The sequence below is a fragment of the Strigops habroptila genome, chromosome W (genome assembly GCF_004027225.2).
Source record: "Strigops habroptila isolate Jane chromosome W, bStrHab1.2.pri, whole genome shotgun sequence".
Lineage (NCBI taxonomy): Eukaryota > Metazoa > Chordata > Aves > Psittaciformes > Psittacidae > Strigops > Strigops habroptila.
Window position 1 is genome coordinate 27,786,239 of NC_044301.2, and position 27,883 is coordinate 27,814,121.

Genomic DNA, 27,883 nt, shown 5'->3' on the forward strand with positions numbered 1-27,883 from the left:
GGCTTAGCAACTTCATTCGCCAGCTCCTTCAGGACCTGCGGATGGCTTTCATCAGGTCCCATGGACTTGTGCACGTTCAGGTTCTTAAGATGATCTCGAACCTGACCCTCTCATACAGTGGGCCTAAGGTCTTCATTCTCCCAGTCCCTGCATCTGCCTTCCAAGACCTGGTGTCCTGGGTTCAGCTATAGCAGTCATTTTTCTCCTTCTTAGTAGCTGGTGCAGTGCTGTGTTTTTTAACTTTCAGCCTGGGAACAACGCTGATAACACTGATGTTTTTAGTTGTTGCTAAGTAATGTTTATTCCAACCAAGGACTTTCTCAGTCTCATGCTTTGCCAGGGAGGAGGGGAAGCCGGGAGGAAGCAGAGACAGGACACCTGACCCAAACTAGCCAAAGGGGTATTCCATACCACAGCACGTCATGCCCAGTATATAAACCGGGGGGAGTTACCTGGAAGGCCAGATCACTGCTCGGGTCGGGCTGGGTATCGGTCGGCGGGTGGTGAGCAATTGTATCCTCTCCCCTTGTTATTTCACTAATCATTATTATCACTGGTGGTAGCAGTAGTGGTTTTGTATTATACCTTAGTTGCGGGACTGCTCTTATCTCAACCCGTGGGAGTTACATTCTCCCGATTCTCCTCCCCATCCCTCCGGGAGCGGGGGGAGGAAGGGGGGGAGTGAGCGAGCAGCTGTGTGGTTCTGAGTTACCGGCTGGGCTCAAACCACAACACCTGGGTGGTGTGGTCAGAGCATTTGCTGGTGAAGACTGGGGCAAAGAAGTCATTAAGAACCTCAGCCTTCTCCAAATCCATGGTAGCCAGGTCTCCCGATAACTTCCGGAGAGGGCCCACGTCGTCCCTAGTCTGTCTTTTATTTGCTACGTACCTATAGAAGCCTTTCCTGTTATCTTTCACATCCCTTGCCAGATTTAATTCTAACTGGGCCTTATCTTTCCTGACCTGGTCCCTAGCTTCCCGGGCAATGCTCCTGTATTCTTCCCAGGTCGCCTGTCCTCGCTTCCACCTTCTATAAGCTTCTTTTTTCCCCTCTAAGTTTCCTCAGCAGCTCTTATCCATCCATGGAGGTCTCCTGGCCCTCCTGCCGCACTTCCTTCTAGTCAGGTTGCAACACTCCTGAGCATGTAGCAGGTGATCCTTGAATATCGACCAGCAGTCTTGGGCCCCCCTGCCCTCTAGGACTATATCCCATGGAACCTTACTAAGCAGGTTCCAGAAGAGGCCAAAGTCTGCTCTCTTGAAGTCCAGGGCAGTGAGCTTGCTGCATGCTCTTCTCACTGTCCTGAGGATCTCGAACTCAACCATCTCATGATCACTACAGCCAAGGCTGCCCTGGAGCGTCACATTTCCAACCAGTCCCTCCCTGTTGGTCCTCCTCATGTCCAGCCTGAATCTCCCCTCTTTTAGTTTAAAACCATTCCCCTCGTCCTATTGCAACAGGCCCTGCTAAAAAGTCTCTCTCCAACTTTCTTATAGGCCCCTTTTAAGAAATGAAAGGCCACAATAAGGTCTACACGGAGTCTTCTCTTCTCCAGGCTGAACAACCCCAAGTCTCTCAGCCTTTTCTCATAGGTGTTCCATCCCTCTGATCATTTTTGTGGCCCTTCTCTGGACCCTCTCCAACAGGTCCATGAGTTTCCTGTACTGAGGACTCCAGAGCTGGATGCAGTACTCCACGGAGGGTCTCATCAGAGTAGAGGGGCAGAATCACCTCCCTTGACCTGCTGGCCATGCTTCTTTGGATGCAGCCCAAGATACGATTTGCAAGCACACATTGCCAGCTCATGTCCAATCTTTCATCCCCTAGTACCCCCAAGTCCTTCTCCTCAGGGGTACTCTCAATCCCTTCATCCCCCAGCCTGTATTGATACCAGGGGTTGCCCCAGTCCAGATGCAGGACACTGCACTTGGCCCTGTTGAACCTCACGAAGTTCACATGGGCCCACTTCTCAAGCTTGTCCAAGTCCCTCTGGATGGCAACCCATCCCTCGGGCGTGACATCTGCACCACTCAGCTTGGTGTCATCTGCAAATTTGCTGACGGTGCACTCAACCCTACTGTCTATGTTGTTGATGAGGATATTAAACTACTGGTCCCAATACAGGCCCCTGAGGGATGGCACTTGTCACTGGTGTCCATCCGGACACTGAGCCATTGACCACTATCCTCTGGATGCAACCAGCCAGCCAGTTCCTCATCCTCCAAACAGTCCACCCATCAAATCCATATATCTCCAAATTAGAGAGACGGATGGCGTCAACAATGGCAAGTGTAGGGTACTGCAACCTGGGGTGGAAGAACCCCAAGAACCTGTACAGGTTGGGGGCTGACCTACTAGAGAACAATTCAGCTGAGAAGGACCTGGGAGTATTCGCGAATGATAAGTTGACTACGAGATGGAAGTATGCCCTTGCAGCCAGGAGGGCCAATAGTATCCTGAGGTGCATTGGGAGGAGTGTGGCCAGCAGGTTGAGGGAGGTGATCCTCCCCCTCTACTTGACCCTAGTGAGGCCACATCTGGAGTACTGTGTCCAGTTCTGGGTGCCTCAGTACAAGAAAGACGAGGAGCCACTGGAAAGGGTCCAGCGGAGGGCCACAAGGATGATCAGGGGCCTGAAGCATCTCTCTTATGAGGAGAGATTGCGGGAGCTGGGTCTGTTTAGTCTGGAGAAGAAAAGACTGAGAGGGGATCTCATTAATGCATATAAATATCTCAAAGGCGGGTGCCAGGAGGATGGTGCCAGTCTCTTTCATTGGTGCCCAGCGACAGGACGAGGAGCAATGGCCATAAACTAAAACACAAGAAGTTTCACCTCAATATGAGGAAGAACTTCTTTACATTGAGAGTGGCAGAGCACTGGAATGGGCTGCCCAGGGAGGTTGTGGAGTCTCCCTCTCTGGAGACATTCAAAACCCACCTGGACACGTTCCTGTGTAAGCTGCTTTAGCAGCCAAGCCTTGGCAGGGGGCTTGGACTAGATGATCTCCGGAGGTCCCTTCCAACCCTAATGACTGTGAATCTGTGATGTTGTGGGGGACTGTGTCAAAGGCTTTACAGAAGTCCAGATAGACAACATCCGTAGCCCTTCCTTTGTCCACTGATGTAGTTACTCCATCATAGGTTGGTCAGGCAGGACTTGCCCTTGGTGAAGCCATGCTGGCTGTCTCGAACCACCTCCCTGTCCTCCATGTGCCTTAGCATAGCTTCTAGGAGGATCTGTTCCATGATCTTCCCAGACACAGAGGTGAGGCTGACAGGTCGGTAGTTCCCAGGGTCCTCCTTTCTACCCTTTTTAAAAATGGGTGTGAGATTGCCCTTTTTCCAGTCACCAGGGACCTCACCTGACTGCCATGACTTCTCAAATATCATGGAGAGTGGCTCGGCAACTACATCAGCCAATTCCCTCAGGGCGCTGGGATGGATCTCATCAGGTCCCATAATGGATTTGTGTATGTTCAGGTTCCTCAGGTGATCATAAACCTGATGTTCACTTACAGTGGGAGGGACTTTGCTCCCCCAGTCCCCACCTTGCAGTTCATCCACTCGAGAGGTATGGGGAGAGAGCCTTCCAATGAAGACTGAGGCAAAGAAAAAAGTAGTTGAGTACCTCAGCCTTCTCCTTGTCCGTTGTTACCAGTTCACCAGTCTTGCTCATCGGGGGGGCACGCTTTTTTTGACCGTCCTCTTCCGGTTGACATACCTGTAGAAGCCCTTCTTGTTATTCTTTGCATCCCTTGCCAAGTTCAGCTCCAGCTGCACCTTGGCCTTCCTGACCCCATCTCTGCACAACCGGGCAGTGTCCCTATACTCTTCCCAGGATACCTGCCCCTGCTTCCGCTGCCTGTGCATTTTTTTTATTGCCCTTTAGTTTGACCAGCAGGTCTCGACTCAGCCATGCCAGCCTCTTGCCTTCCTTGCCCAATTTCATACACCTGGGGATCCCTTCCCTTCTTTCCTTTTTTCTTATACCTGGGGATCTTACACCTTGTGCTCTATGGAAAGCATCCAGCTCTGTTCTGCTCCCTTGTCCCTGAGGGCAGTTTCCCAGGGGGTCCTGTTGACTAACTCCTGGAAGAGCTGGAAGTTGGCTTTCCTAGAATTTAGGGTCCTGACTGTATTCTTTGCCTGTCCCACCTCCCTCAGGACTGCAAACTCCACGAGTGTATGATCGCTGCAGCCCAGGCTGCCTCCAATCTTGACGTCACCAATTAGCTCACTTGCATTGGTGACCATCAGGTCCAGAATCACATTCTGCCTGGTAAGACTGTCTATTACCTGGCTTAAGAAGTTATCCTCAAGGAAGTCTCCAGGAGTCTCTTGGATTGCCTACAGCTTGCCATGCTGCTTTTCCAGCAGATGTCAGGGTGGTTGAAGTCCCCTAGCAGGACAAGAGCCTGTGAGCATGACGCCTCCTGTAGCTGGAGTAAGAAGGCTTCATCAATAGTCTTGTCCTGATTGGGCGGCCTATAGTAGACACCAGTCACAAGGTTTCCTTTGTTGCCTCGGTCTCCGATTCTTACCCATAAGCTTTCAACCTGCTTGTGGCTATTCTTCAGAGACAACTCCTTGCACTCTATCCATCTCTAGATGCCTTACTTGCAGCCAGTATTTGCTGGTTTAGTGTTTATCAGCTTTGGGGCCTGGGCTAAGGTTCTCGTTCACCTCTATACTTTGGGAGGCATATAATGGGAGACAATGCAGCTACTCAACCCTCAAGCACAGTGCTGCACCAGCTACTAGGAAGGAGAAAAATAACTGCTACAGCTGAACCCAGGACAAGAGGGCAACCCCTCCACCCTTCCTTCCTTGCCTATCCCTTCTGAGCAGCCTGTAGCCATCTACAGCCGTGCTCCCTTCCCAAGCAAACGCTGAGTAAATTTGGCGAGTAAGGGAACAGAAGATGTTTTTTAAAAAAACCCACTAACCAAAGTGATGCATACTGTGCTTGAAATAAAGACCAAAAGTGTTTCTTAGAGGTACCTTGGGACTGAGCACAAGAAGATTTCTTGACAGCCCCAGCTGACATTTGCTGTAAGCTAAACTGCACCTATATCACTGAACATACTGAAGACACACTAACACTGATGTGCCAGTGTGTCCCATGAGCAGCAGAAAGGCAGTTACCACAGGCTCAGATCCAAGCAATCTACTGTCTTGGTCAGAACTTCTTTGGGCGAAGCCTCTCGTGCCAAAGAATAAATCAAGTTCTGATGCATTACCTGCTGTGCAAGCCTCTGGTCACTGACGTTCAGCTCTGCAGTAATGCAAATTGTATCTGTACTACTGCACAGAAAGTGTAAGATTCTCTTCCATCAGTAGCCTATAAAAAAAAAAAAATTGTTTATGCGGCCAGGTATTTGTATCGTGCTGTGGGCCAACCAACTGGAAAGCAGCTTTGCAGAAAAGGACTTGGGGGTCTTCATGGACACCAAGCTCAACAGAAGCCCTTGTGGCAAAGGCAGCTAGTGGCATCCTGGGCTGCATTAGGAGGAGCATTGCCAGCAGGTCAAGGGAGGTGATCCTCCCTCTCTGCTCAGCATTGCCAAGGCCACAAGTGGAGTCCTGTGTCCAGTGCTGGGCTCCCCAGTACAAGAGAGACATGGACATACAGGAGAGAGTCCAGCAAAGGGACATGAAGGTAATGAAGGGACTGGAGCACCTCACATACATAGAAAAGGCTGAGAGCTGGGAATGTTTAGCCTGGAGAAGAGAAGGCGGCTCAGGGGAAAGTCATCAATTTGTACAAATATCTGAAGGGAGGGGGCAAAGAGGATGGAGCCAGGCTCTTTCCAGTGGTGCCCAGTGACAGGACAAAGTGAAACACAGGAAGTTCCTCCTGAACATAAAGAAACACTTTTTTCCTGTTTGTTAGAGTGAAATCCTTACCAGTCTTCTAGGCCATGGCTTTAAGCTAGACAGAAATCTCAGGAAGGAGTCAGATAAAGTACTCAAAAACCCCAACATAAAAAAAAGCCCCACACCTTACAAACAAATGCCACAACCACCCACCTACCCACAAAACAACACACCACACAAAGCACCACCACCAAACAAAACCAAGGAGACAATTAGGACTAAACTATATTGATAACTGTCCAAAAATTCTAAAGCTTAAATTCAGCTGCCAGAAAACACACAATCAGAAGTGGTTAATGCCTGCCAAAAGATTTTAAAAGCTCAAAAGAAAAGGGCCAGAGTTGTTTTTGTTTAAAAATCTCTTGTTAAAGTTCATTCCTCATGGAACAGTTATTTCTTGAAAGAAACCAGTGAGAAGCCATTTGGGCAAGGCGAGGTAGACAGCCGCTTAATTTCCTCCGTCTCCAAGGCAGCTATACCAAAAGCCCATCAGTACCCTTTTGGGTCTTTGAATTAGCCCGTCCTGAGGCCACTGAGTTGGCATATGATGATGGTGCACTCTGTGAAAATTTCCACCACATGGGTCACGTACATTTGACTTGATCTGGATCCATGGGTGGCTCCTCGTCGCCCAACTTATGATGAATTGTCTCTAGAATGGCTAATTTGCTCAGGTACTGAGGGAACTTCTATTTCTGGTATTGCCCCCTGTAGTCCTGGTATTGGCCCTTCTTCATCTTCCTTCACTAAACAAGTTGGTTTTTGTTTCCATTTCCTCTTGCGTATAGGGGCAACTGATAGCGGCACAGATTGCAGGTTCAGCTGCAGTATCTGCTACCAGAGTTGGAGTGGCTGCAGTGTCTTTCGCTGTGGTTGGAGTGGCTGCAGTGTCTGTTGTCGGAGTTGGAGTAGCTGCTGTGCTTGTCAGGGATGGAGTAGCCGCGGTGTCTGTTGCTTTGCCATAAGATCCAGAGACACCCTTTTCCCCTTGAGGGTACTGGATAGTGTTGAGCAGGGCTCTGTAGGCATAGCCCAAGCTCCAGTAACTTGTGGTCATTTGTCCCTCTCTGGTATTGCCAGGACAACAGCACACCTTTTCTAAATGTTTTACTAGTTTTTCCAGATTCTGCACTTGTTCAGGGGTGACGTTCCAAAGCACTGGAGGTGCCCACTGGCCTAGGTACTTGCCCATACTATCCCACACACCCTGCCACTCATGAATGTCCAGCCTCAGGGAAGATCTCTTGGTGGTATTCTTAGATAGCTGTTTAATCTTAAACAAGACCTGAACAATGTGCAGCAACATGCTGCTTCCCAGAAAAAAGACCAGGTTGGTTTCAAGGGTATTCAAAGGATATTCAAAATCTTTAAAATTCTTCAGATGCTACTGTAAATAGCCTGGTGGGGGAGGGGAAGGCACGGGAGGATGTCTCCTCCAGAGGGTGGCTCTCCGAGGGGGAAAAAAAAAGAGGTGTAATTGTTAATAATTCCCATTACATGGCTCCCAAAGTATGGGGGTTATGGCAATGCTGAGAACACATACCAGATCAGTTTCATGATCAATAATTCTATCGTATCACAAGCTACTATCATAAAGTACAACAAAATGAGAACCTTAGCCCAGGCCCCAAAGCTGATAAACACTAAAACAGCGAATACTGGCTGCAAGTAAGATGTGACATAACGAAACTCCGAGACCAAGCGCAACAACTCCGAGAGCAAATAAATCAACATTGTGACGAGTGACTATTAATCCAAAACAATGAATGCTTATCACAAATTTTTTTTGACACACTCTGGTCAGACCTGTCGTTACCTCAACCCTTTGTGCCCCACGTTGGGCGCCAAAAAGAACTGTCATGGCTTAAGCCCAGCCAGTAACTCAGAACCATGCAGCCGTTTGCTCACTCCCCCTCTTCTTCCCCCCCACTCCAGGCAGGATGGGGAGGAGAATCAAAAGAATGTAAACCCCATGGGTTGAGATAAGAACAGTCCAACAACTAAAGTATAACACAAAACTACTACAACTACTACTAATAATAATAATGATAAGTGAAATAATAAGGGGGGGAATATAAAACTAAAAGGGGAAAAGAAAAACAATAAACACAAGTGATGTACAATACAATTGCTCACAATCCACCCACTGATACCCAGCCTGATCCGAGCAGTGATTCCGGCTAACTCACCCCAGTTTCATGATGTGTTGTGGTATGGAATACCCCTTTGGCTAGTTTGGGTCAGGTGTCCTGCCTCTGCTCCCTCCCAGCTTCTTGTGCCCCTCCTCACTGGCAGAGCATGAGAGACTGAAGTGTCCTTGATCAGGGTAAGTGCTACTTAGCAACAACTAAAACATCGGTGTGTTATCAGCATTGTTCTCAGACTAAGGCAAAAACACAGCACTGTACCAGCTACTAGGAAGGAGAAAAATAACCGTTACAGCTGAACCCATGACAGTTATTTAGCGTGTATAAGATAAAGTTTTTACCCAGTAGGCATCCCCATGGGGCAGAAGACAGGTTCAGCCTGTCGACTGATCCCAGAAGTTACGATGGAGTCTTCCCTATCTCCTCCCCTCTCTCATCCACTTTTATACTTTTCTTTACTCTCAGGTGGAGCTTGAGTGACTCTAGTCATGCATTCTCTTATTACTGATTAGTATAAAATTCTCTCGCTTCTCACTTAAAGATATAGCCAATAAAAAATATAAAGCGCGTGCTCGGTGAGGGGTGGTCGTACCTTGGAGGTGGGTAACTTTGGCATGGAGGTCTGCCTTAGTATTATAATGAGAAAATAATGAGCAAGGTTCACCTAAGGGAAGTGATTTTGCCACAGCTGCCGGCTCAACAACAGACATCTCTTATCTTTTCCATTTGACAGCTGCTACGCGGCTTATCAGCTGTATGGTACCATCAAGTTCCCAATCCTGCAGGGAGTACAACAGAGCCTGGCCGCAGTGTCTCCACTCTGCTCAACCCTCCATTGCTCCTCTAAGATGGCAGGTTGTGTTGCCTAGGGAACCATGGTGGAGTAGATTCTGTGCATGCCAACCATCCTGGAAGTGGCAACTGTATTTTACCCTAAAAAGTTTTCTATAATACAACAACTTCGTTTAGACCCCAGTTTTCTCTAATTCTCCCACACACACACACACATGATTTTCCCACAGGAGGGTAGCCTAATTTTGGCACTCTGAGGTTAATTATACTTATCATGCTGTTTACGCAGACTAATTTTGATGGCTATCACCAAATAGGTGTGGGAGGGAAGAGAAAAAGAATATCTCAGAATATATTGAAATGCTTGTGTGTTTTGGAGACTTTCTTCCGTTATGAGCACAGAAACTATTTGCCAGCTTTCATTTTCTGCCAGTAGTAACAGTTTTTCTGTACATCCACAGCTGTTTATTGTGTGAACAGCTGACAAAAGCTCAGGCTTTTAGGGGTAAAGTGAACTGGCCTCTGGGTAGAACAAAGGCATTCTGTAGGGGGGGACAGGCTTTATTTTTTTGTTGGTTTTTTTTCCCCCCTCCAGAAGCACAAGTGTAAAAGCATCTGGCAACATGAGTGCAAATTGGAAACACATCTGGAAACTTAATTCCCCGGATTGTGGTGTTGCTGAAGGGCAAGGATTTATTTTTACCTTATTTTGGGGGGAGGGCTATGCTGGCAGAAATCAAATCAAGTGCTAAACATTCATTACTATTGTTTTAATAGTCCCTGGTCACAATGTTGATTTATTTGCTCTCAGAGTTGTTGTGCGTGGTCTGAGTTGCGTTATGTCATATCTTACTTGCAGTACGCATTCTCTGTTTTGGTGTTTATCACCCTTGGGGCCTGGGCTAAGGTTCTCATTTTGTTGTACTTTATAGTAGTGGCTTGTGATACAATAGAACTGCTGGTCATGAAACTGATCTGGTATGTGTTCTCAGCATTGCCATCACCTCTATACTTTGGGAGCCATCTAACGGGAACTATTAATAATCATACCTCTTCCTTTTTCTCCTCGGGGAGACAATCAATGGAAGAGAAATTCCCTCACATCTCCCCCACTAGGCTATTTACAGCAGCATTTGAGAATTTTGAAAATTTTGAATATTCCTGGGATGCTGAAACCAGCCTGACCTTATTGCGAGGAACCAGCATGTTGCCAAATAGGGTTCATATCTTGCTTAGGGTTAAACAGCTACATTTGGCTACTCCAACCCGCATGAGAAACACTGCGGCTCAAAGGAGAAAAAGAGGGACTCAAACTCCAGTGACAAGGATTTTGGCTACTTCAACCCCTGCAACAGACACTTGTAGCTACTCAAATCACAGTGGCAAGAGCTATGGCTACTCAAACCCTGGCGACAAGCACTGGAGCCACTTCAGTCTCCATGACAAACACCGTAGCTACTCAAACTCTGATGACCAGTACCACGGCTACTCAAACTCCGGTAGCAGGCATGCAGTTATTTTTACTCCCATAACAAGCACTGCAGCCACTCAAACCCCAGCGGCATTACGGTGGCTATTCAAACATCGGCAACAAGCACTGCAGCTGCTTGAATTCCCGTGACCAGTACTGCGACTGCTCAAACCCCGACAACAAGCACAACAAACACTCAGACCCTGGCGATGGGTGACATAACTGAACCAGAGAACCAATCGCTGTTGGTATCAGTTGCCCCTATACGCAGGAGATAATGGAAATGAAAAACAACTCATTTAGTGAAGGAAGATGAAGAAAAGGGCCATTACTAGAATCAGAGGAACCATTACAAGAAGCCCAGGAAGAGGCAGAACAAGAGGTAACTTCTCGATCCCTGTCCTTGACTGAGCCGTGGGATATGCGAAAAGATTTCAGCCATCTTCCAGTTGAGCACATCATCACCTGGATGATCCGATGCTGGGACAATGGGGTCGACAGTCACAAACTAGAGGGTAAGGAAGCCAAACAGCTGGAATCGCTTGCTAGGAAAGGGGGAATTGACAAAGCGATTGCAAAAGAGAAACCAGTCCTCAGCCTCTAGAGGCGGCTCTTGGCAGCTGTGAAGGAAAGGTAACCCTATAAGGAAGATGTTATATGTCGCCCAGGCATGTAGACCACGATAGAGAAAGGCCTCCAGTACCTGAGGGAATTAGACATTCTAGAGATGATCTATCGTAAGTCGGATGTCAGGAATACACCCGTAGATCCAGATGAAGTTGAATGTACATGACCCATGTGGTGGAAACTTACACGGAGTGCACCATTATCATATGCCTGCTCATTGGCATCAATGACCTGGAGGGATGCAGCGGCACCAACAGTGGATGAGGTGAATCGTCAACTCTGGGAGCTGGAAGACGATCTCGCCCCTTCCATCATTTCAGCTGTGGAAAATCTCCTGACCCACGAGTTCAGACAATTGAGAGACAATCTATCCAGTTCCCCATATGTACGGACCCACATCTCAGCTATTAACAGTAAGTGCCCTGTTGCTGGAGAGGGAAGATATAGGAGGTATATGCCACGGGCCGCCCTATGGTTTTATCTGCGGGATCATGGAGAACGCATGAGAAAATGGGATGGAAAACCTGCCTCAGTTCTGGAGGAAGGGGTACGTGAATTGCAAGGAAAAACACCGGTGAATGGGTATCCTCACAAGACAGTTGCTGCTGCAGGCTCCGGTGGGCCGTTTCCCAAATGGAGTGGAAGAGATGATTTTACTCTGACTCCTATGAAAAGGAATTCTAATCCCTTTGTACTAGAAATAAGTTAAGAATGTTATGATCACTATTAGAGGGGCCCTGCCTCCAGCCAGGTGGAGGAGAGAGACAATCAGCTTTACTGGACTATGTGGATCAGATGGCCTGGCACATCAGTCCCACAGGAGTACAAGGCTCCAGTAGACACTGATGCACAATGTAACCTGAAGCCATCAAGCTATCAAGGGGTAGAACCCATTTGTATTTCTGGAGCGATAGGAAGATCCCAAGAGCTGACTGTACTGGAGGCTGAAATCAGCCTGACTGGGAAGGAGTGGCAAAAGCACCCTATTGTGACTGGTCCAGAGGCTCCATGCATCCTTGGCATAGACTGTCTCAGGAGACCCAAAAATACCCAAAAGGGTACGGATGGGCTTTTGGTATAGCTGCCTTGGAGACAGAGGAAATGAAGCAGCTGTCCGTCTTGCCTGGTCTCTCAGAGGATCCTTCTGTTGTGGGGTTGCTGAAGGTCGAAGAACAGCAAGTCCAATTGCGGGAAAAAAAACTTCCACTGGCAGCAATATCGCACCAAGTGAGACTCTGATTCCCATCCATAAGCTGATCCATCAACTTGAGAGCCAAGGAGAGAGCTGACTGTACTGGAGGCTTAAATTAGCCTGCCCTGGAAGAAGTGGCAAAAGCACCCCACCGTGACTGGTCCAGAGGCTCCATGCATCCTTGGCATAGACTATCATGGCCTGAATGAAGTCACACCACCATTGAGTGCTGCCGTACCGGACATGCTAGAACTTCAATATGAACTGGAGTCAAAGGCAGCCAAGGGGGATGCCACAATTGATATTCCCAATGCATTTTTCTCAATCCCTTTGGAAGCAGAGTGCAGGCCACAGTTTGCTTTCACTTGGAGGGGTGTCCAGTACACTTGGAACCGACTGCCCCAGGTGTGGAAACACAGCCCTATCATCTGCCATGGATTCATCCAGACTGCACTGGAACAGGGGCAAGCTCCAGAACACCTGCAGTACATTGATGACATCATTGTGTGGGGTGATATAGAGGAAGAAGTTTTTGAGAAAGGTAGGAAGATAATCCCAGTCCTGCTGAAGGCCGGTTTTGCCATAAAATGGAGTAAGGTCAAGGGACCTGCACAGGAGATCCAATTTTTGGGAATAAAATGGCAAGATGGATAGCACCAGATCCCCACAGATGTGATCAACAAGATAACAGCAATGTCTCCACCGACTAACAGGAAAGAAACACAAGCTTGCTTAGGTGTTGTGGGGTTCTGGAGAATGCACATCCCAAATTACAGTCTGATTGTAAGCCCTCTCTACCACGTGACCCGGAAGAAGAATGATTTCAAATGGGGCCCTGAGCAACAACAAGCCTTTGAACAAATTAAACGAGAAATAGTTCATGCGGTAGATCTTGGAGCAGCCCGAACCGGGCAAGATGTGAAAAATGTGCTTTACACTGCAGCCAAGGAGAATGGTCCTACCTGGAGCCTCTGGCAGAAAGCTCCAGGGGAGACTCGAGGTCAACCCCTCAGCTTTTCGAGTCAGGGATACAGAGGATCTGAGGCCAGCTACACTCCCACTGAAAAAGAGATACTGGCAGCCTATGAAGGGGTTTGAACTGCTTCAGAAGAGACTGGCACTGAAGCACAGCTCCTCCTAGCACCCCAGTTGTCCATGCTGGGCTGGATGTTCAAAGGCAGGGTCTCCTCTCCACATCATGTATCCAATTCTTTGTGGAGTAAGTGGGCCGCACTAATCACACAGCGAGCTCAAATAGGAAATCCCAGTCGTCCAGGAATTCTAGAAGTCATCATGGACTGGCCAGAGGGCACAGATTTTGGGATGTCACCAGAAGAGGAGGTGGTGCGTGCTGAAGAGGCCCCACCATATAATGAACTGTCAGAAAGTGAGAAGCAATATGCCTTGTTTACTGATGGGTCCTGCCATATTGTAAGAAAGCATTGGAGATGGAAGGCAGCTGTATGGATTCTGCTACAACAAGTTGCAGAAACTGCTGAAGGAGAGGGTGAATCGAGTCAGTTTGCAGAGGTGAAAGCCATCCAGCTGGCCTTGGACGTTGCTGAAGAACAAAGAAATGGCCAGTACTTTATCGCTATACTGACTCATCTGGGCCCATCTGGGCTGCTGCACTGCGGCATGATATCACTGCCCGGGTGCAGAACCTGGTGGTGAAGGTACGCCACCTAGATGCTCATGTACCCAAGAGTCAGGCCACTGAGGAGCACCAGAACAACCAACAGGTGGATAAAGCTGCAAAGATTGAAGTGGCTCAGATGGACTTAGATTGGCAACATAAGGGTGAATTATTTTTAGCCTGGTGGGCCCATGACACCTCAGGCTGTCAAGGCAGAGATGCAACATATAGATGGGCTCGTGATCGAGGGGTAGACTTAACAATAGACATTATTGCCCAGGTTATTCATTAATGTGAAACATGTTCTGCATTTAAGCAAGCCAAGCGGTTAAAGCCTCTCTGGTATGGAGGACGATGGCTGAAGTCCAAGTAGGGAGTGGCCTGGCAGATTGACTATATCACACTCCCACCGACCCGCCAAGGCAAGCACTATGTGCTTACCGTCGTGGAAGCAACCACCGGATGGCTGGAAATATCCACTGTGCCCCACACCAATGCCCGGAACACTATCCTGGGAATTGAGAAACAAGTCTTGTGGTGACATGGCACCCCAGAGAGAATTGAGTCAGACAACGTGACTCATTTCCTGAACAACCTCATAGACACTTGGGCCAAAGAGCACAGCATTGAGTGGGTATATCACATCCCCTACCATGCACCAGCCTCTGGGAAAATCCAATGGTACAATGGGCTGTTAAAAACTCCACCTAGAGCAATGGGTGGTGGGACTTTCAAACACTGGGATACACATTTACCAAAAGCCACCTGGTTGGTCAACACTAGGGGATCTGCCAACAGGGATGGCCCAGCCCAATCAGAACTTTTACGTACTGTAGAGGGGGATAAAGTTCCTGTGGTGCACATAAAGAATTTGTTGGGGAAGACAGTCTGGGTTATTCCTGCTTCAGGTAAAGGCAAACCCACTCGTGGGGTTGCTTTTGCTCAGGGACCTGGATGTTCTTGGTGGGTAATGCAGGAAGATGGGCAAGTCTGATGTGTACCTCAAGGGGATTTAATTTTGGGGGAAAACAGCCAATGAACTCAATTGTATGCTGTTCCTGCTCTATAACACTTTTATAGCCCACCAGCTAGATATCTTCAGGTCGCCAGCAATTGACCCTGACTTCCCTCCGATCATCACCCCAACAAAGAATGAATTTTGAGGAAACCAGACGAGCTCAGCAGTGACCAGACGAGTTCGGCAGTGTCAACAGCAGGCAACAACCCAATACTACACACCATCCCTCCTGCCCTGAAAGACTATTACAAGAGGTGGAGCGTGACATCACGGACTGGATGAATTCAGCAATTTTATAGGGATTGGTCCATGGACTAAGGAATGATATCTCTCTCTTTGCATGTGGGTGTGCGTGTATATATATATATGAGACAAAAGCGATGGTATATTGAAAAATGTGGGATCTGAGCATGACATGAATGGTATGGAATAAGGGGTGGATACTGTCCTGGGTTCAGCTTCAGTAGTCATTTTTTCTCCTTCTTAGTAGCTGGTGCAGTGCTGTGGTTTTGACTTTCAGCCTGGGAACAATGCTGATAACACCGATGTTTTTAGTTGTTGCTAAGTAATGTTTATTCTGACCAAGGACTCTCTCAGTCTCATGCTCTGCCAGGGAGGAGGGGAAGCCGGGAGGAAGCAGAGACAGGACACCTGACCCAAACTAGCCAAAGGGGTATTCCATACCATGGCACATCATGCCCAGTATATAAACCGAGGGGAGTTACCTAGAAGGCCCAGTTTGCTGCTCAGGTTGGGCTGGGTATCAGTCGGCGGGTGCTGAGCAATTGTATCCTCTTCCCTTGTTATTTCCCTTATCGTTATTATTATTGTTGGTAGCAGTAGTGGTTTTGTATTATACCTTACTTACTGGACTGTTCTTATCTCAACCCATGGGAGTTACATTCTTCCAATTCTCCTCCCCATCCCTCCAGGAGTGGGAGGAGGAGGAAGGGGGGGAGTGAGGTGCGTGGTTCCGAGTTACCGGCTGGGGTTAAACCATGACAGAAGGCTCTAGGAAGTGAGCAACCCAGATTAATCCTTCCACATTGAAACAGGCTACTGGTAAAAGCAAGTCTTGTTGATAAACTTTAATCCCCCCCCTCCCCAGTGCAAGCAGTTGACAAAGCCAAAGCATCCTCTCCCAGACATGCCTGCATAAAGCCCCATGAAATCTCCATTTATGTTAAAGGGAAACCATTTCTGCCCTGAAAATGGACTCATTAGCACTATGAAGCACGCAACAGGGCTTCCAATCACTTCTTCCCTCCACCAGTTATGGGCAAGATTAGTGCTGTGTAGTTCAGTCCATCTGGAATAGATCACACCTGCTTTATTCTAGTCCTGAAACAGATCAATTCAGTAAATACACCTCACTTACTGGAGCAGCTGTCTCATTTAACTTCCACACTATACGAGTTAAACAAAAGCACCAACATTCTACTCAATTGCTGTTCTACTTGGGGAAGCAGTAATGATACTGGAACCCCACAAAGCTATTTTAGACTCTCAGTGAGGTCCGTATCAAAAGTACTCAGTTTACGAGCAATAAGAGGTTTTCCCCCCACCCTACATGCCAGCCCTACAAACTCAGCTTGAGATCTGCAAGTCCTGTTCCATCATTTCCTTCTCATGCACTACTACCAGTAATGAAGGCCATGCAAGCCAAGTGAAATCTCTGCTATACCATCATGACCCTTGCAGCCTGTAGTGAGGCTGCCAAGGGGCAACTGATCAAAGCCCAAGAAACAAAGAGGAGATTCCAGTTCATTCTTAGCTATGTTGGCTCAGCAAGCCTAACCAAACAAAAAGCTGTGAATGCTTATTTTAGCAACTGAAGTCAACAACTATGAATGAAAACAAAACATAGAACACATTATTTGGTCCCTAAACAACTGTATAATAAGTGAGAAAACTGCCTCAAAAGTCTGTGTTACATATAAGCATGCTGAAGCTCAGTACTGTCTCAAAAGAAGATGTGAACTTTGAAGGCAAAAAGCACAATTGGAATAAATAGTTAGGTATGGATGAAGAGATGCAGAAGATGTCTCACTCATACAGGCCCAACATGCATCATGTCTCAGGAAAGGCCTATGCTGCCATCTCTGGAACAATCAGGCCACCTTTTGCCAATAGTGAACTCCCAAACACAGCAGCCATCTCCTTTCCCCAGGCATCAGTCAGAGCTTCATGATCATTTTAAGCCAGTCTAAGTGTGACTGACACAGAAATGAGTCCTGCACTTCTCAGTACCCCCCTCTTACAATCTACTCTCCCTTGACGCAACAGTACCACTTTTTTTTAATTGTTTATTTTTCACAATAAACCAGGTAAAACTCACCTAGCAAGATCTGAATTCACAATCAGGCCAGTTGTCTGGCTCACCACACAGCTCCACAAACCCTGGCACAAAGTGCAAACTTGAGAACTGCAGCATCCCTTTGACAGCAGGCTACATTTAAGCCAGCCTAAAACAACCATGTAACTTCAAGGTAAATGACAAACAGTGGTCTTCACAGTGGGTGAAGTTTGCAAATGACAATCACAAAAATAATTCCCAAAACACAAGTTTATAAGCACAGCAATATGCATTTTCTGTTCTAGGAGTTACGCAATGAGGCACAGAGCAGTAAATGAGCCACAGCACAGCAAATAAGTAATTTGATTTACCATATTCATGACTAGAGTATTTCACAATGGAAAACATTTGTTAGGCCTGTTTCATAGTCTGTCCTTGGAGGAGTTAAAGTGACAAGAGGGAGCAAGTTTGCTGGAATAGGCTCCTGGAGAAGGACTCCCATGCTCACAAGGAAGTGTTACAACCACACTATGCTGTTGTATCAGCAACTTTCCTCACAGCAGCAGGCTTGGTAAATGAGGAATGTGCCCACTCCCTAGAAAAAGGGAAGGGGAAGAGTGTAACACTGCTAAATTATAATTAAAAATACAGTTTCAACTTCTCTCAGAGTAAAGGTTTATGGCTTTTATTTATAATCTTTGTCAGGCAATCTAAGATTACCAGCCTTAGAAAGAAGATTTTAGCCTTAAATCTGTATTTACAAAGACCGTAGACTACTGGTCTCTGCCTCTGATCAGCACACCACCTTTATGACACAATCCAGGTTTTGTAGGTGAGTACAAGAGTCTCTGAACGACTGGCATGTACAGCCTAAGTTAATGGAGGCCCTTTCATCATAACACCAACTCCCGGTACCTGTATCACTGCACCAGCATGCCCTTATCAGGGCTAACAAGCTGTAACCACCACCCTAGACACTGCTGTTAAGACACCTAGAACACATTGCTAACAAACCTCACAACAACTTCCTGCTCACAAATCTATTCATTTTCACAGGAAAGCAAATTGAACAAAGGCCTGGCAGTACTTTTGCCCATGGAAGAGGAGTTGCTTATTGCCGAGAGCAGAGTGTGATGTCACCAAGCTCTGTAGAGGATGAGCCTGCCAAAGGTCCCTCCAACCTGTGCTGAACGTGCTCCTGGCATCTTACACTACTTGTACCCAGCTACTGATGGAAAATTAAATCTCAGGCTACCTCAGCAGCAGTCCCACCACCAGCCCACATTGCAAACGTACCCTTCCCACTGTACTTCAAACCAACATCAGATGGCAGCAACTGCAATATAGGTGGATCTGCTTATTCCCTCACACCACACTCCCTCATCCCCAGGTTCAGAACATTAATTTCCTTACCAAAGTCACATGCAATGCTATCCCTTCCAAGCTACCTGGCCCAAACACCAATCAAGCTACATGTATGCTAGGCTAATATACAGACTATTTTTTTTTTTCCACTCATGCTGCTGAATCCCCCAACTCATTCACCCATATAACTTCTGCCTGAGGTGCTTGTGTTATAACACCACGTGCCCCACATCACCATCTTCTCACTTCCACTGCCAAATAATTGAGTAGACCAAGGCCCTTGCCTGGAATGATTCTGCCATTGAGCCTTTGCTGGTTCCAGTGCAGTGCATCATACTGGGATGACTCTCACCAAGTTCCCCAGTGGAATTTTTTTCTGGAAATGCTTCAGGATTTATATTCCTTTACCTTTCAGTGCCTCTATAAATTGATGATTCCTCTCCCAGAACTTTTTACCTTTACTGGTTTTTGTGGCTCTCCTTTTACTTCCTAAAAAAATCACAGCTCAGTGTCTCGTTGCACAGTCATCCTCCTCTGCTTCCTCCTTTCAGTAGATGTTTCTCAACACTTCATCTCTACTTCTTAACTTCATTTCGTTATTCAAGGAGGGAAGGGATGATGGACCTCATAACAGACAGGATTCACTGAAGTGAGTGTTCATGATTCACACCTCATTCCATTTATCCAGTCAAACATTGCACACACCCCCCATCCTTATTCCCAGGTCAGCACAACATATAGCCTAAAAAAAAAAAAAAAATCAAAAAAACAAACCCCACAAAACCAACCAAACAAAAAACAACCCTATCAGTTCTTCTCAAGTCTGGGTACCACAAACATCCACTACTATGGAGGGGAAAAAAAAAAAAAACCAAAAAAAAGCAAACCAAAAAAAACCCCAGAAAAAACCCCAAACAAAAAAAAACCCAAACAAAAAAAAAAAACCCACACATACCTGCTCTTTTTATAATACAGAATGCTTTATAATTAAGCCATTTATTGCCTGTTGAGAATTAAGACACAATTTGACTATACCTTATAATAAAATTCAGTTATATTCTATGATCTTACCAATGCATATTTAACTCTATGAATAAATCTGTTTCAAATAGTTGTACGAAATGAAGCCAATGGTTTTGTTTTACCACTGTAATGATGGAGCCCCCACCATGACCCAACAGAAATAGCTTCTACTTCTGATAAAGTACAGTGTGACAAACACCCTTCAAATAAATAGAAGGTCAACACTTTCTGAAAAACAGAGTGTGTCTATCTAACATGCAAAGGAAACATCTTATTTATAAAATTTAAATTGGGATGTAAGGTTTAAAAAGAGCAAAAGTACACCCACTTCATAACTTTAAACATATTTTACAATTTCAAAAGCTACAGGACAGCTAAGTTACAGTTTGCCAACCTGCTTTCCATTTTCAAAGCTTTGTTTCATTTTGTAGGAAAGAATCTATCAGCTTCCATGCCTTCACCCATTGAAAGTAGACCATGTAGAGGGAGCAGTCATTCAGACTATATCCTCCTTAAACACACTTCTTCAGGGATTTACTGAGTTCTTTGACCTTTACCTTATCTCAGGCATGCTGCTTGCCCACTTCTCTTCCTAGCCTCTCATCTATAAAGGTCAACTCAGTATTTTACTGCATTTCTTCTCTTTAAGTACATCTTATTCAATGTTTACTCCTAAGCACTTCTTCACTCCTGCCAAACAGCCACTTACATTTATCATCTATATAACTACCTAGAAATTAAGCCTGTAAATTATTGCCAAGATACATGACAGTGTAAAGTTTGATCGCCGAAAACTGTCACTAAAATTAAGTGGCATGCTGTTTCTAAAGGTAGCACCAATCAAGTTATTCTCAACTTCCTTATTCCATCAGACTGCCAAGGTATCTGTTACATCAAATCCCATCCCTAGTCACTGCCTACCATTCATACATTAGTAGCACATTTACCTGAATTCACCTCTATAAATTCATGCATTTAGATTTGATCAAGAAAGCTGCATGACGACTCTCTCACATATCATGGCTTGCAATAACAAAGATCTAAAAAAAGAGTTTTATGTCATACTCATCCCTCTGCTCTAGAAAAGCAAAATTGAAGTTTCATGCTTCTATGTAATATAGCTACACTAGATCCAGATACAGAATATAATGGACTGATATTTTATCCCCAAGACACTAACTGTAGTCAGTTTGCAAGGTTTCAGTTTACAACCTAAATCGGTGGGGGAACCAAGACTCATTTTACATGTACAACAGCAGCAGTACAGCCAGTTGTCATTGGTCATAACAGTATTTCAGAATAAAAGCATTCCAGGTTTCTTTCCTTGAGGTAATATATTAAACAATTAGTTTAGAACATCGATTTTTCCCTGTTCTTGAACTCTTAAAAATCACCAGACTCAGTAGAATTGCCTTGAAGAAGCACAAGCCGTGCTTAATGTGGTCACTGAGGCCAACTTTGTAAATATAGAATCGTAGAACGGTTAGGGTTGGAAAGGACTTTAGATCATCTAGTTCCAACCCCCTTGCCATGGGCAGGGATGCCTCACACTAGACCATGTCACCCAAGTGTTTTACTAAGACTACTTTTTCACCCTCCCAAAGCAGTGTACTGTATTCCTCAAACATGAGAGGGGAAAAATAAGTGCTTCATTGAGGCAACTGCTGTGCAAATAATCAATAGCTTACTGTAAGGTTCTTCACACAACTTTGCTAACTCATGTTTTCCAGATTATCTGTAGACATTTCTGTTAATGAATTCTTAACACAGTCATTTTACCTGCCATCCTTTCACAGCCAAAACTGCAGGTAAGAGGCAAAATGACCACAAGCATATGAAATCTTGAAGACCATACTATCTGCATTTATTTATAATGCATTATAAATATCACCATTAATCACTGAATATGGATTAGTGCTCTATAAGCTTTAGGCCAGTCAAAAATATCAAAGCTGAATATAGAAATTCAATACTAATAAAGCTCACCAGCTGCTCCTGACAAGGGTAAGCTAGAAGATGATTTGCTAAAGAGAGTTTGTGCTGCCACTATGCCTTGCACACATAGCTGAACACTGGTATGCAGAGAGAATACAAACCACTACTATAAAATAGGAAAAAGTCAAACTTTAAGCATAACAAAACAAACCCGAGAGAGTCAGTGATGACAAAAGCCTTCAACCCAAACCCTTGCTTTTAACACAAGTTTACAAATACAAAAATAATTAGAATACATGCAAACTTGATCCTCTACTGTATTACAGACTGAAAATTTGTCACACACTTTATAAAAGTTTATCCAATTTTAAGTGCCTCAGTGGTCAAATGTTCTTTATTTCATTAGTCAGTATAAATTAAACATTGTATTCAGCTGCACAATTTCTATACTGCATCTGCATTACTACAGAGCTGTCAGTAACCAGTCAGCAGTTAAATTTGGCATGCGTACAAAGGTCTCACTTCTTACAAGTCATACAGCTATGCAACATTTGATTGTCTCAGCCTTTAAAACGATCATTTGAATGCCAATAACCTCCCCCCCAAAAAAAAATATATATTAATCCCCACTACTGTGAAATTTCTGCCTATAGTGCCATTCCCCCCCATTTTTCCAATAATCGCATATTAAAGGTCTGACACCAATTAAAAGTGAAAGATGACTTATGTAAACAGGCAGATTGTTAAATAAAGCAGGACAAAAGCTAAATCACCTGAATTTTCAGCACATTAATTCAGTAAATGAGCTTCTGATTTATCTGATCAGCTAGTTCTACTAGTGTGAATTTAAGCTTACTGAAAAGTTTTACTGCACCCTTCCAATAAAGTCAGACCTTCTCAGCCATTTCCCATGCATTTCCAAAGCAAAAAATTCCAGATATTTCAAGACTGTCAAATGTAGTCACTTGCAACATAGAGTAGATGGTTAGAATAAAAATTAATACATAAATAAAAAGATTAAGCTCCCTTTTTAAAGCATGCAACGGTGTACATCACAATTATCTTAAGATATACTTTAAATGCAGCTAAAGATTCCCATCTTTCACACTTTATTTTTAAATTTTCAGAAGGGTTTAATAAAGCATTGGTAAAAAGCCCACATTAGGAAACACTTCAGTCTTTCTAATTTGACACAATTAATTAAAGTATTTTGTACAACTGCTCAGCTCTTACAGCAGGCCTTTTATGAGTTCTGACTTTACCACAAAGGAATTCTCTACACTTTAGTTACTATTAGAAGGCTACGCTCCTCTGGTCTGCTTACACATTTGCAGAATTAAGTCAGGGAAAAAAAAAATTTAAAGTAGTGGCTTACATCACAAGTTTTCTAGACATCCTGGTCTTCAATAGTGGGGCCAAGGCAACAAAGACTGGATGCATATTGCTACCTCATCAGAGGACAGCATGGTAATGCATCGCAAGGGCATCACAAATCATGATAACTGGCACGTAGCTAGAAGGAAAATGCAAACCAGTGTACAGTACCAGCCAACATCTCTAATGATACAGGTCACAGAAGGTTATGAAGCCATGTCAAGAGCTGCATACATATCCAGCCAAGAAAAGCTTTTTACATAAGTAGTTTTAGATGATAGTAAACCAAAAGGAAAAACAAAGTCCAAGGAGACAGATCTCCCAGAACAAGTGCAGTTGTTGGACAGTACTCAAGTATTCATATGCTGTCAGGTTGACTGCATTCCAGGCAATCAGAATTTGCATTAAATCTGTACCCTTGCTGCACATGAAAGCTTTATAAAATTTCAAATTAGTTCCTGTCACAGCATATTCATAAATTAGAATAGCTTTTGTCAGTTAAAATAGTATGGGTTTTGTTTTGGTTTGTGGGTGTTTGTTTTTTTTTAAACAACGCATTAAGTTCTCCTACCTAATCAACAAAGAAAATCATCTAAAGAGAAAGTAAGTTAAAGGGTGTCAGCTGCATTCTACCATAACTTTGCACTCATACTTTAACTACTACAAAACTTCAGGATTTGCCTTGACATAACAACTAGATTACCCAGATAGCAGGTGACATTAGAATTGAACCCATGCTTACATATCTTATAGTGTACCACATAACATACTTCATCCTTCACCAGTAAAAACTGCTGTTCATCATAATATACTTCTCACTTTAAGTAGGGTGGGGGTTTTGGGTTTGGTGGGGGGTTTTTGTGGTTATTTTTAGTGGTAGCATTCTGTGTTGGGTTTGTTGGGTTTTTTTAACTATAACTTTACCTGTCTTATGTAAGGGTTCAATTTTAACAGGTTCATTAAAAAAAAGCAAATGATATGGCAAAATACTACAACCAATTGTTTTTAAGGAAAAAAATTTGTCCAATGCTGACTTTTAGATTGTTTCAGCCTACCATCACAAACAGATTTTGCTTTTAGTTAATTGTTCATCTAAAAGTTGGAGTGCAGAGAGAGAGAGTGCACGTGCATAAGCATCGGTTGCTGGCATGACAACTGGCTCAAATTCAGGAATTGCTACATACCAAAACATCTGATCATATACAGAGATAGAATTGCTTTCCTAAACTGAAATAAATCAATTTTCAGAGCTTACTTAGGAGCAAGGAGAGCCCTGAAATTAGGAGAAACATGAAAACTGATTCAAAAGAAATTATGAAAAATTGTTAGGTCAACCCAATATAAAGCTTCTACAGAAAATAAGATTCCTTGTTTTAAAAACTGATGGAAAGCGATTTACAATACATTTTATCCTAAAAATAAAATAAAAAAAAAAAATCTAGTCCAACTGCCTGACTACTTCAGGGCTGACCAAAAGTTAAAGCATATTATTAAGGGCATTGTCCAAATGTCTCTAAATGCTGACAGGCTTGGGGCATCAACCGCCACTCTAGGAAGCCTGTTCCAGTGTTTGGCCATCCCCTTGGTAAAGAAATGCTTCCTAATATCCAGTCTAAACCTCCTCTGGCACAGCTTTGAACCATTCCCAAGTGTCCTGTCACTGGATACCAAGGGAGATCAGCACTTCCATCTCCACTTCTCTGCCTCAGGAAGCTGTAGAGAGCAATGAGGTCACCCCTTAGCCTTCTTTTCTCCAAACTAGACAAACCCAGAGTCCTTAGCCACTCCTCAGAGGACATGCCTTCCAACCTTTTCACCAGCTTTGTTGCCCTCCTCCGGAAGCATTCAAGGACCTGAACATCCTTCCTAAATTGTTGGGGCCCAGAAGTGCACACAGTACTCGAGGTGAGGCAGCAGCAATGTTAAATGCAGCAGGAACAATGTCCCATGCTTGTCAGTGTTTAAGAGGCATTTGACATGTTTCATATCACCAGCTTCCACTACTATTTTTGTGTAGCCTTTCAAAGAAGGCTAGCATAAGGTTAAAAAAAACCAAACAAAAAACAAAACAAGAAATCCCCACCAACACAACAAACAAACCCTAACATGTATTTTCAGCAGTAGGTACAGCATTTGTTTGGACTGCAGTTAAGGGGTCCAGAAGCAGCAGTCAACACTTCAGTTGTATTTATGCATATTTTCTTTCTTCACATTAACCCTTGCCAACATTATTCCTTTTGAAGCTATGCAAAAAGATACCTTTTTTTTTTTCTTTCACAGCTACTCATTGAGGCCTATTCCACTGCTGAAAGCAAGCAAAGCCAAGCCCACACTGGGCATCCTATAAAAGACTGCATATCTTTTATTTATCGCCCCTTCACTTTATTTCCACAGTGAATTCCTATCTTAAATTTAATCAGCCAAGAAACCCTCGGTATGTGCAATCCTGTCATTATTCATTGCTTGCAAACAGAATCAAGTGCAAGCAAAAGGGAAAAAAAAAACTCAGCACCGTCAACAAAATTAAAAGCGCCCTACTTCTGGTTTTGCCAGTCCTGAGGAACCACAGATGCACCTCAGACCTTTGGAAAAAGAGAGAAAGACAAAAGATTAAATTTATAAGAAAGCTAATTCAAAAAAAAAAAAGAAAAAACTTTTTTAAACCCTTAAGTCTAAAGCTGAATTCCACCTAGGCAGAAGGAAGGGCGCTTAACCGAAGAACAGCAACAGAGCTTCCCTTCGGAAAATAGAAGGCACGTTTGCAGGCTGCCCGCTAAGCGAAATCCACTGCAGGCAAGGCAGAGGGGGAAGCTAGCACCCTCCGACCTCGAGCAGCAGCAACAGCACCGGTGCCGCCGCCTCCACAACTCGGCTCGGCTCAGCCCCATACGGCGCTGCGAACAAAAGGCGAGCAGCAGCCACAGCTGAGTCACCGCCAGGGGACGGTCCGGCCCAACATAGGGCGCGACAGAGGAACCGGCCCCGCGAAGCCGCCGTACCGCCCTGCCCAACGACTGTCGAGCCGGCTGTAAGAAGCGATATTTTCAGTCTCTTTTGTCTGGTTACCCCTTTCGGGGGAGGGGGAAACAGAAAACTGAAGAGAACACAAATAAACATGAAAATGAGAACAAAGTGCCCAGTCATCGTCGTCGTTGCCGCCGCCTCGTCCTCGAGGCACCGCCGCACGGCGATACGCCCTGCACACCCAGACCGCATGAAGTGCAAACACACCACTCCTCCGCGGAAGTTTTCCGGGGAAGCTGTAAACCCCTTCCCCGCGGGGCCATCACCACCCAAACTGGGGGCTGCTTGCGGCTGGGGGATGGAGCCCCCTCTCCCCCCAGGCAGCTCTCTCGTCGCGGAAGAGGGCACCAACCTCCAGTACCCTTTAAACGGAAGCAGGGAAGAGTTAACCGGGGGCATCAGCCCGCAACGGGTGAAGAGCAGCGGCAGGCGGCGGCCGCCGGGTGCGGGGGCAGTGGCGGAATGAGGGAAGCATTGTTCCAGGAGGAGGAAGAGCAGCGCTTTCCTCCTCACCTTGCCGTTGTCATGCAGAGGCTCATCCCAAAGTAACTCGTGGACCCCTCTACGCCGTCACTCCGAATCTGGGGCCTTTCCGACGCGCGCGCCCCCCCTCCTCGGTGGCGGGGCTTGGGCGGACCGCGCCCCCACCCTCTGGCTCGCCGCTGCTGCCCTAGAAATGCCTTTGTTTGTGGCTCGCTCCCTTCCCCTTCCCCTAGCACTGCACATCCATTCCTGGGCTCTCGCACCCTCTTTTATTTTGGACCACGGTGCATTCCACCCTCTTCCCCCGCCGGCCACCTTCTGCTGATTCATTTCCACCGGCGGTCCCGGGGGAGGTGTGGTGGTATCTCCTCACTATTGTGGCTGGGGGCATGGTAATGATCTGGATTACCGAGGGTGGGTGGTGGGAGGGAGCAGAGCCAAACGGTATTACGCATTCTGGATTACAGGGAAGGGGTACGACGCGTCAGTGGAGTTCAAGGGACAGGCGGAGGGCAGCGCATTCAGCCCGCTTGTCGGAGACTAGGCCGGCCGCTGGCGGCGGGAGCCGTGGATGTGTCATGGAGCGGGGCGAAGGGTTTATTTCGTATTCTGGATGCGAGGAGGATACTGGCAGAGGAAGTTGCCCAGCCCGAATTACAGTCTGGGAGTGAAGGGTTCGTACAGGCCGGGCCGAGGGAGGGGCAGCCCCCGAGGGGCTGCCAGGGCGCGCTAAGGAGGCAGGGGAGCTCCGACCACCGGGGGAGCGCAGGAAGGGAGGCAGGTCCCGGGATGGCAGACGGGTAACGCGCAGGGGGAGATCCGCGGCTGAGGAGGCCAGCGGCGCCCTGCCCATGTGGCCGCGGCACAGCTCCGCAGTGCGGTCCCGGCCGGTGACTCACCGACTTGCAGGACGTTATCGACACAGCCGCCGTCTAGAAGAGCGATGCCCCTACGGAAGGGCAGGCGGTTCTCGTCGTCGGCGGCGGTGTCCGCCCCCCCCCCCGGCGCAGCGCCGGCGGTAGCCCCTCCGGGGGTGATGGCGGGGTCCTCGGCACCGGTATTGAAGGAGGAGTACATGCAGATCTCCCTCTCGCTGCGGGGGAAGGACCAGTAGACGATCCTGCGCTGTACCGGCTCTGGAATCCTCTCGAAGCGCTCCTCCACCCGCTGGAAGGGCCACTTCTCCGCCACCTTGCGAGCCGCGATGTCCAGTAGGGAGTCGGGGCTCTGGGTTTTGCCGAGCGGCAGCAGCCCTAAGGCGGCGGCGGCGGCGGCGGCTGCTGCTGCTGTTGCTGCTGCTGCAGCAGCAGCAGTAGCTGCAGAGGAGGATCCGGCGCAGAGCGCCCCACTACTGAGTCCAGCGCTGGCCACCCGCTGGCCTGGCCTGCACCCTGAGCCATAGCCGGGTCTGCAGCAGAGGTGCTTGGTGGGGGGAGGGAGATGACCACGCTCCGCCATGATCACGCCACTTCTAAGTGGATAGCGGAAGTGGCTGTACCCTATAAACGACACCAGGAAGACAGCAAGCCACCCCCTGGCTCACGCCCCCTCTTCTCTTACATGGCAGCGGGAGGCGGTACCAGCCACCTTGCCCACGACGGGAGGCGGACCCTTATGCAAAT

General features: G+C 46.4%; 1 protein-coding gene across 3 annotated transcripts; it reads right to left on the reverse strand.

The window, feature by feature from the left end:
- Nucleotides 1–174: 174 nt before the first annotated feature.
- Nucleotides 175–27,883, reverse strand: LOC115618959 (zinc finger SWIM domain-containing protein 6-like). Of its 3 annotated transcripts, none has more exons than XM_030510951.1 (2): nucleotides 27,161–27,883; nucleotides 175–208 (listed from the first exon to the last, which is right to left on the reverse strand). In XM_030510951.1, exons 1-2 carry the CDS (start codon nucleotides 27,717–27,719, stop codon nucleotides 195–197), a joined length of 573 nt encoding a protein of 190 aa, XP_030366811.1. In that variant the 5' UTR covers nucleotides 27,720–27,883; the 3' UTR covers nucleotides 175–194. The 3 variants fall into 3 exon arrangements, with proteins under 3 accessions (XP_030366811.1, XP_030366809.1, XP_030366810.1); XM_030510949.1 differs by lacking the exon at nucleotides 175–208 and adding an exon at nucleotides 3,341–3,722; XM_030510950.1 differs by lacking the exon at nucleotides 175–208 and adding an exon at nucleotides 16,914–17,652.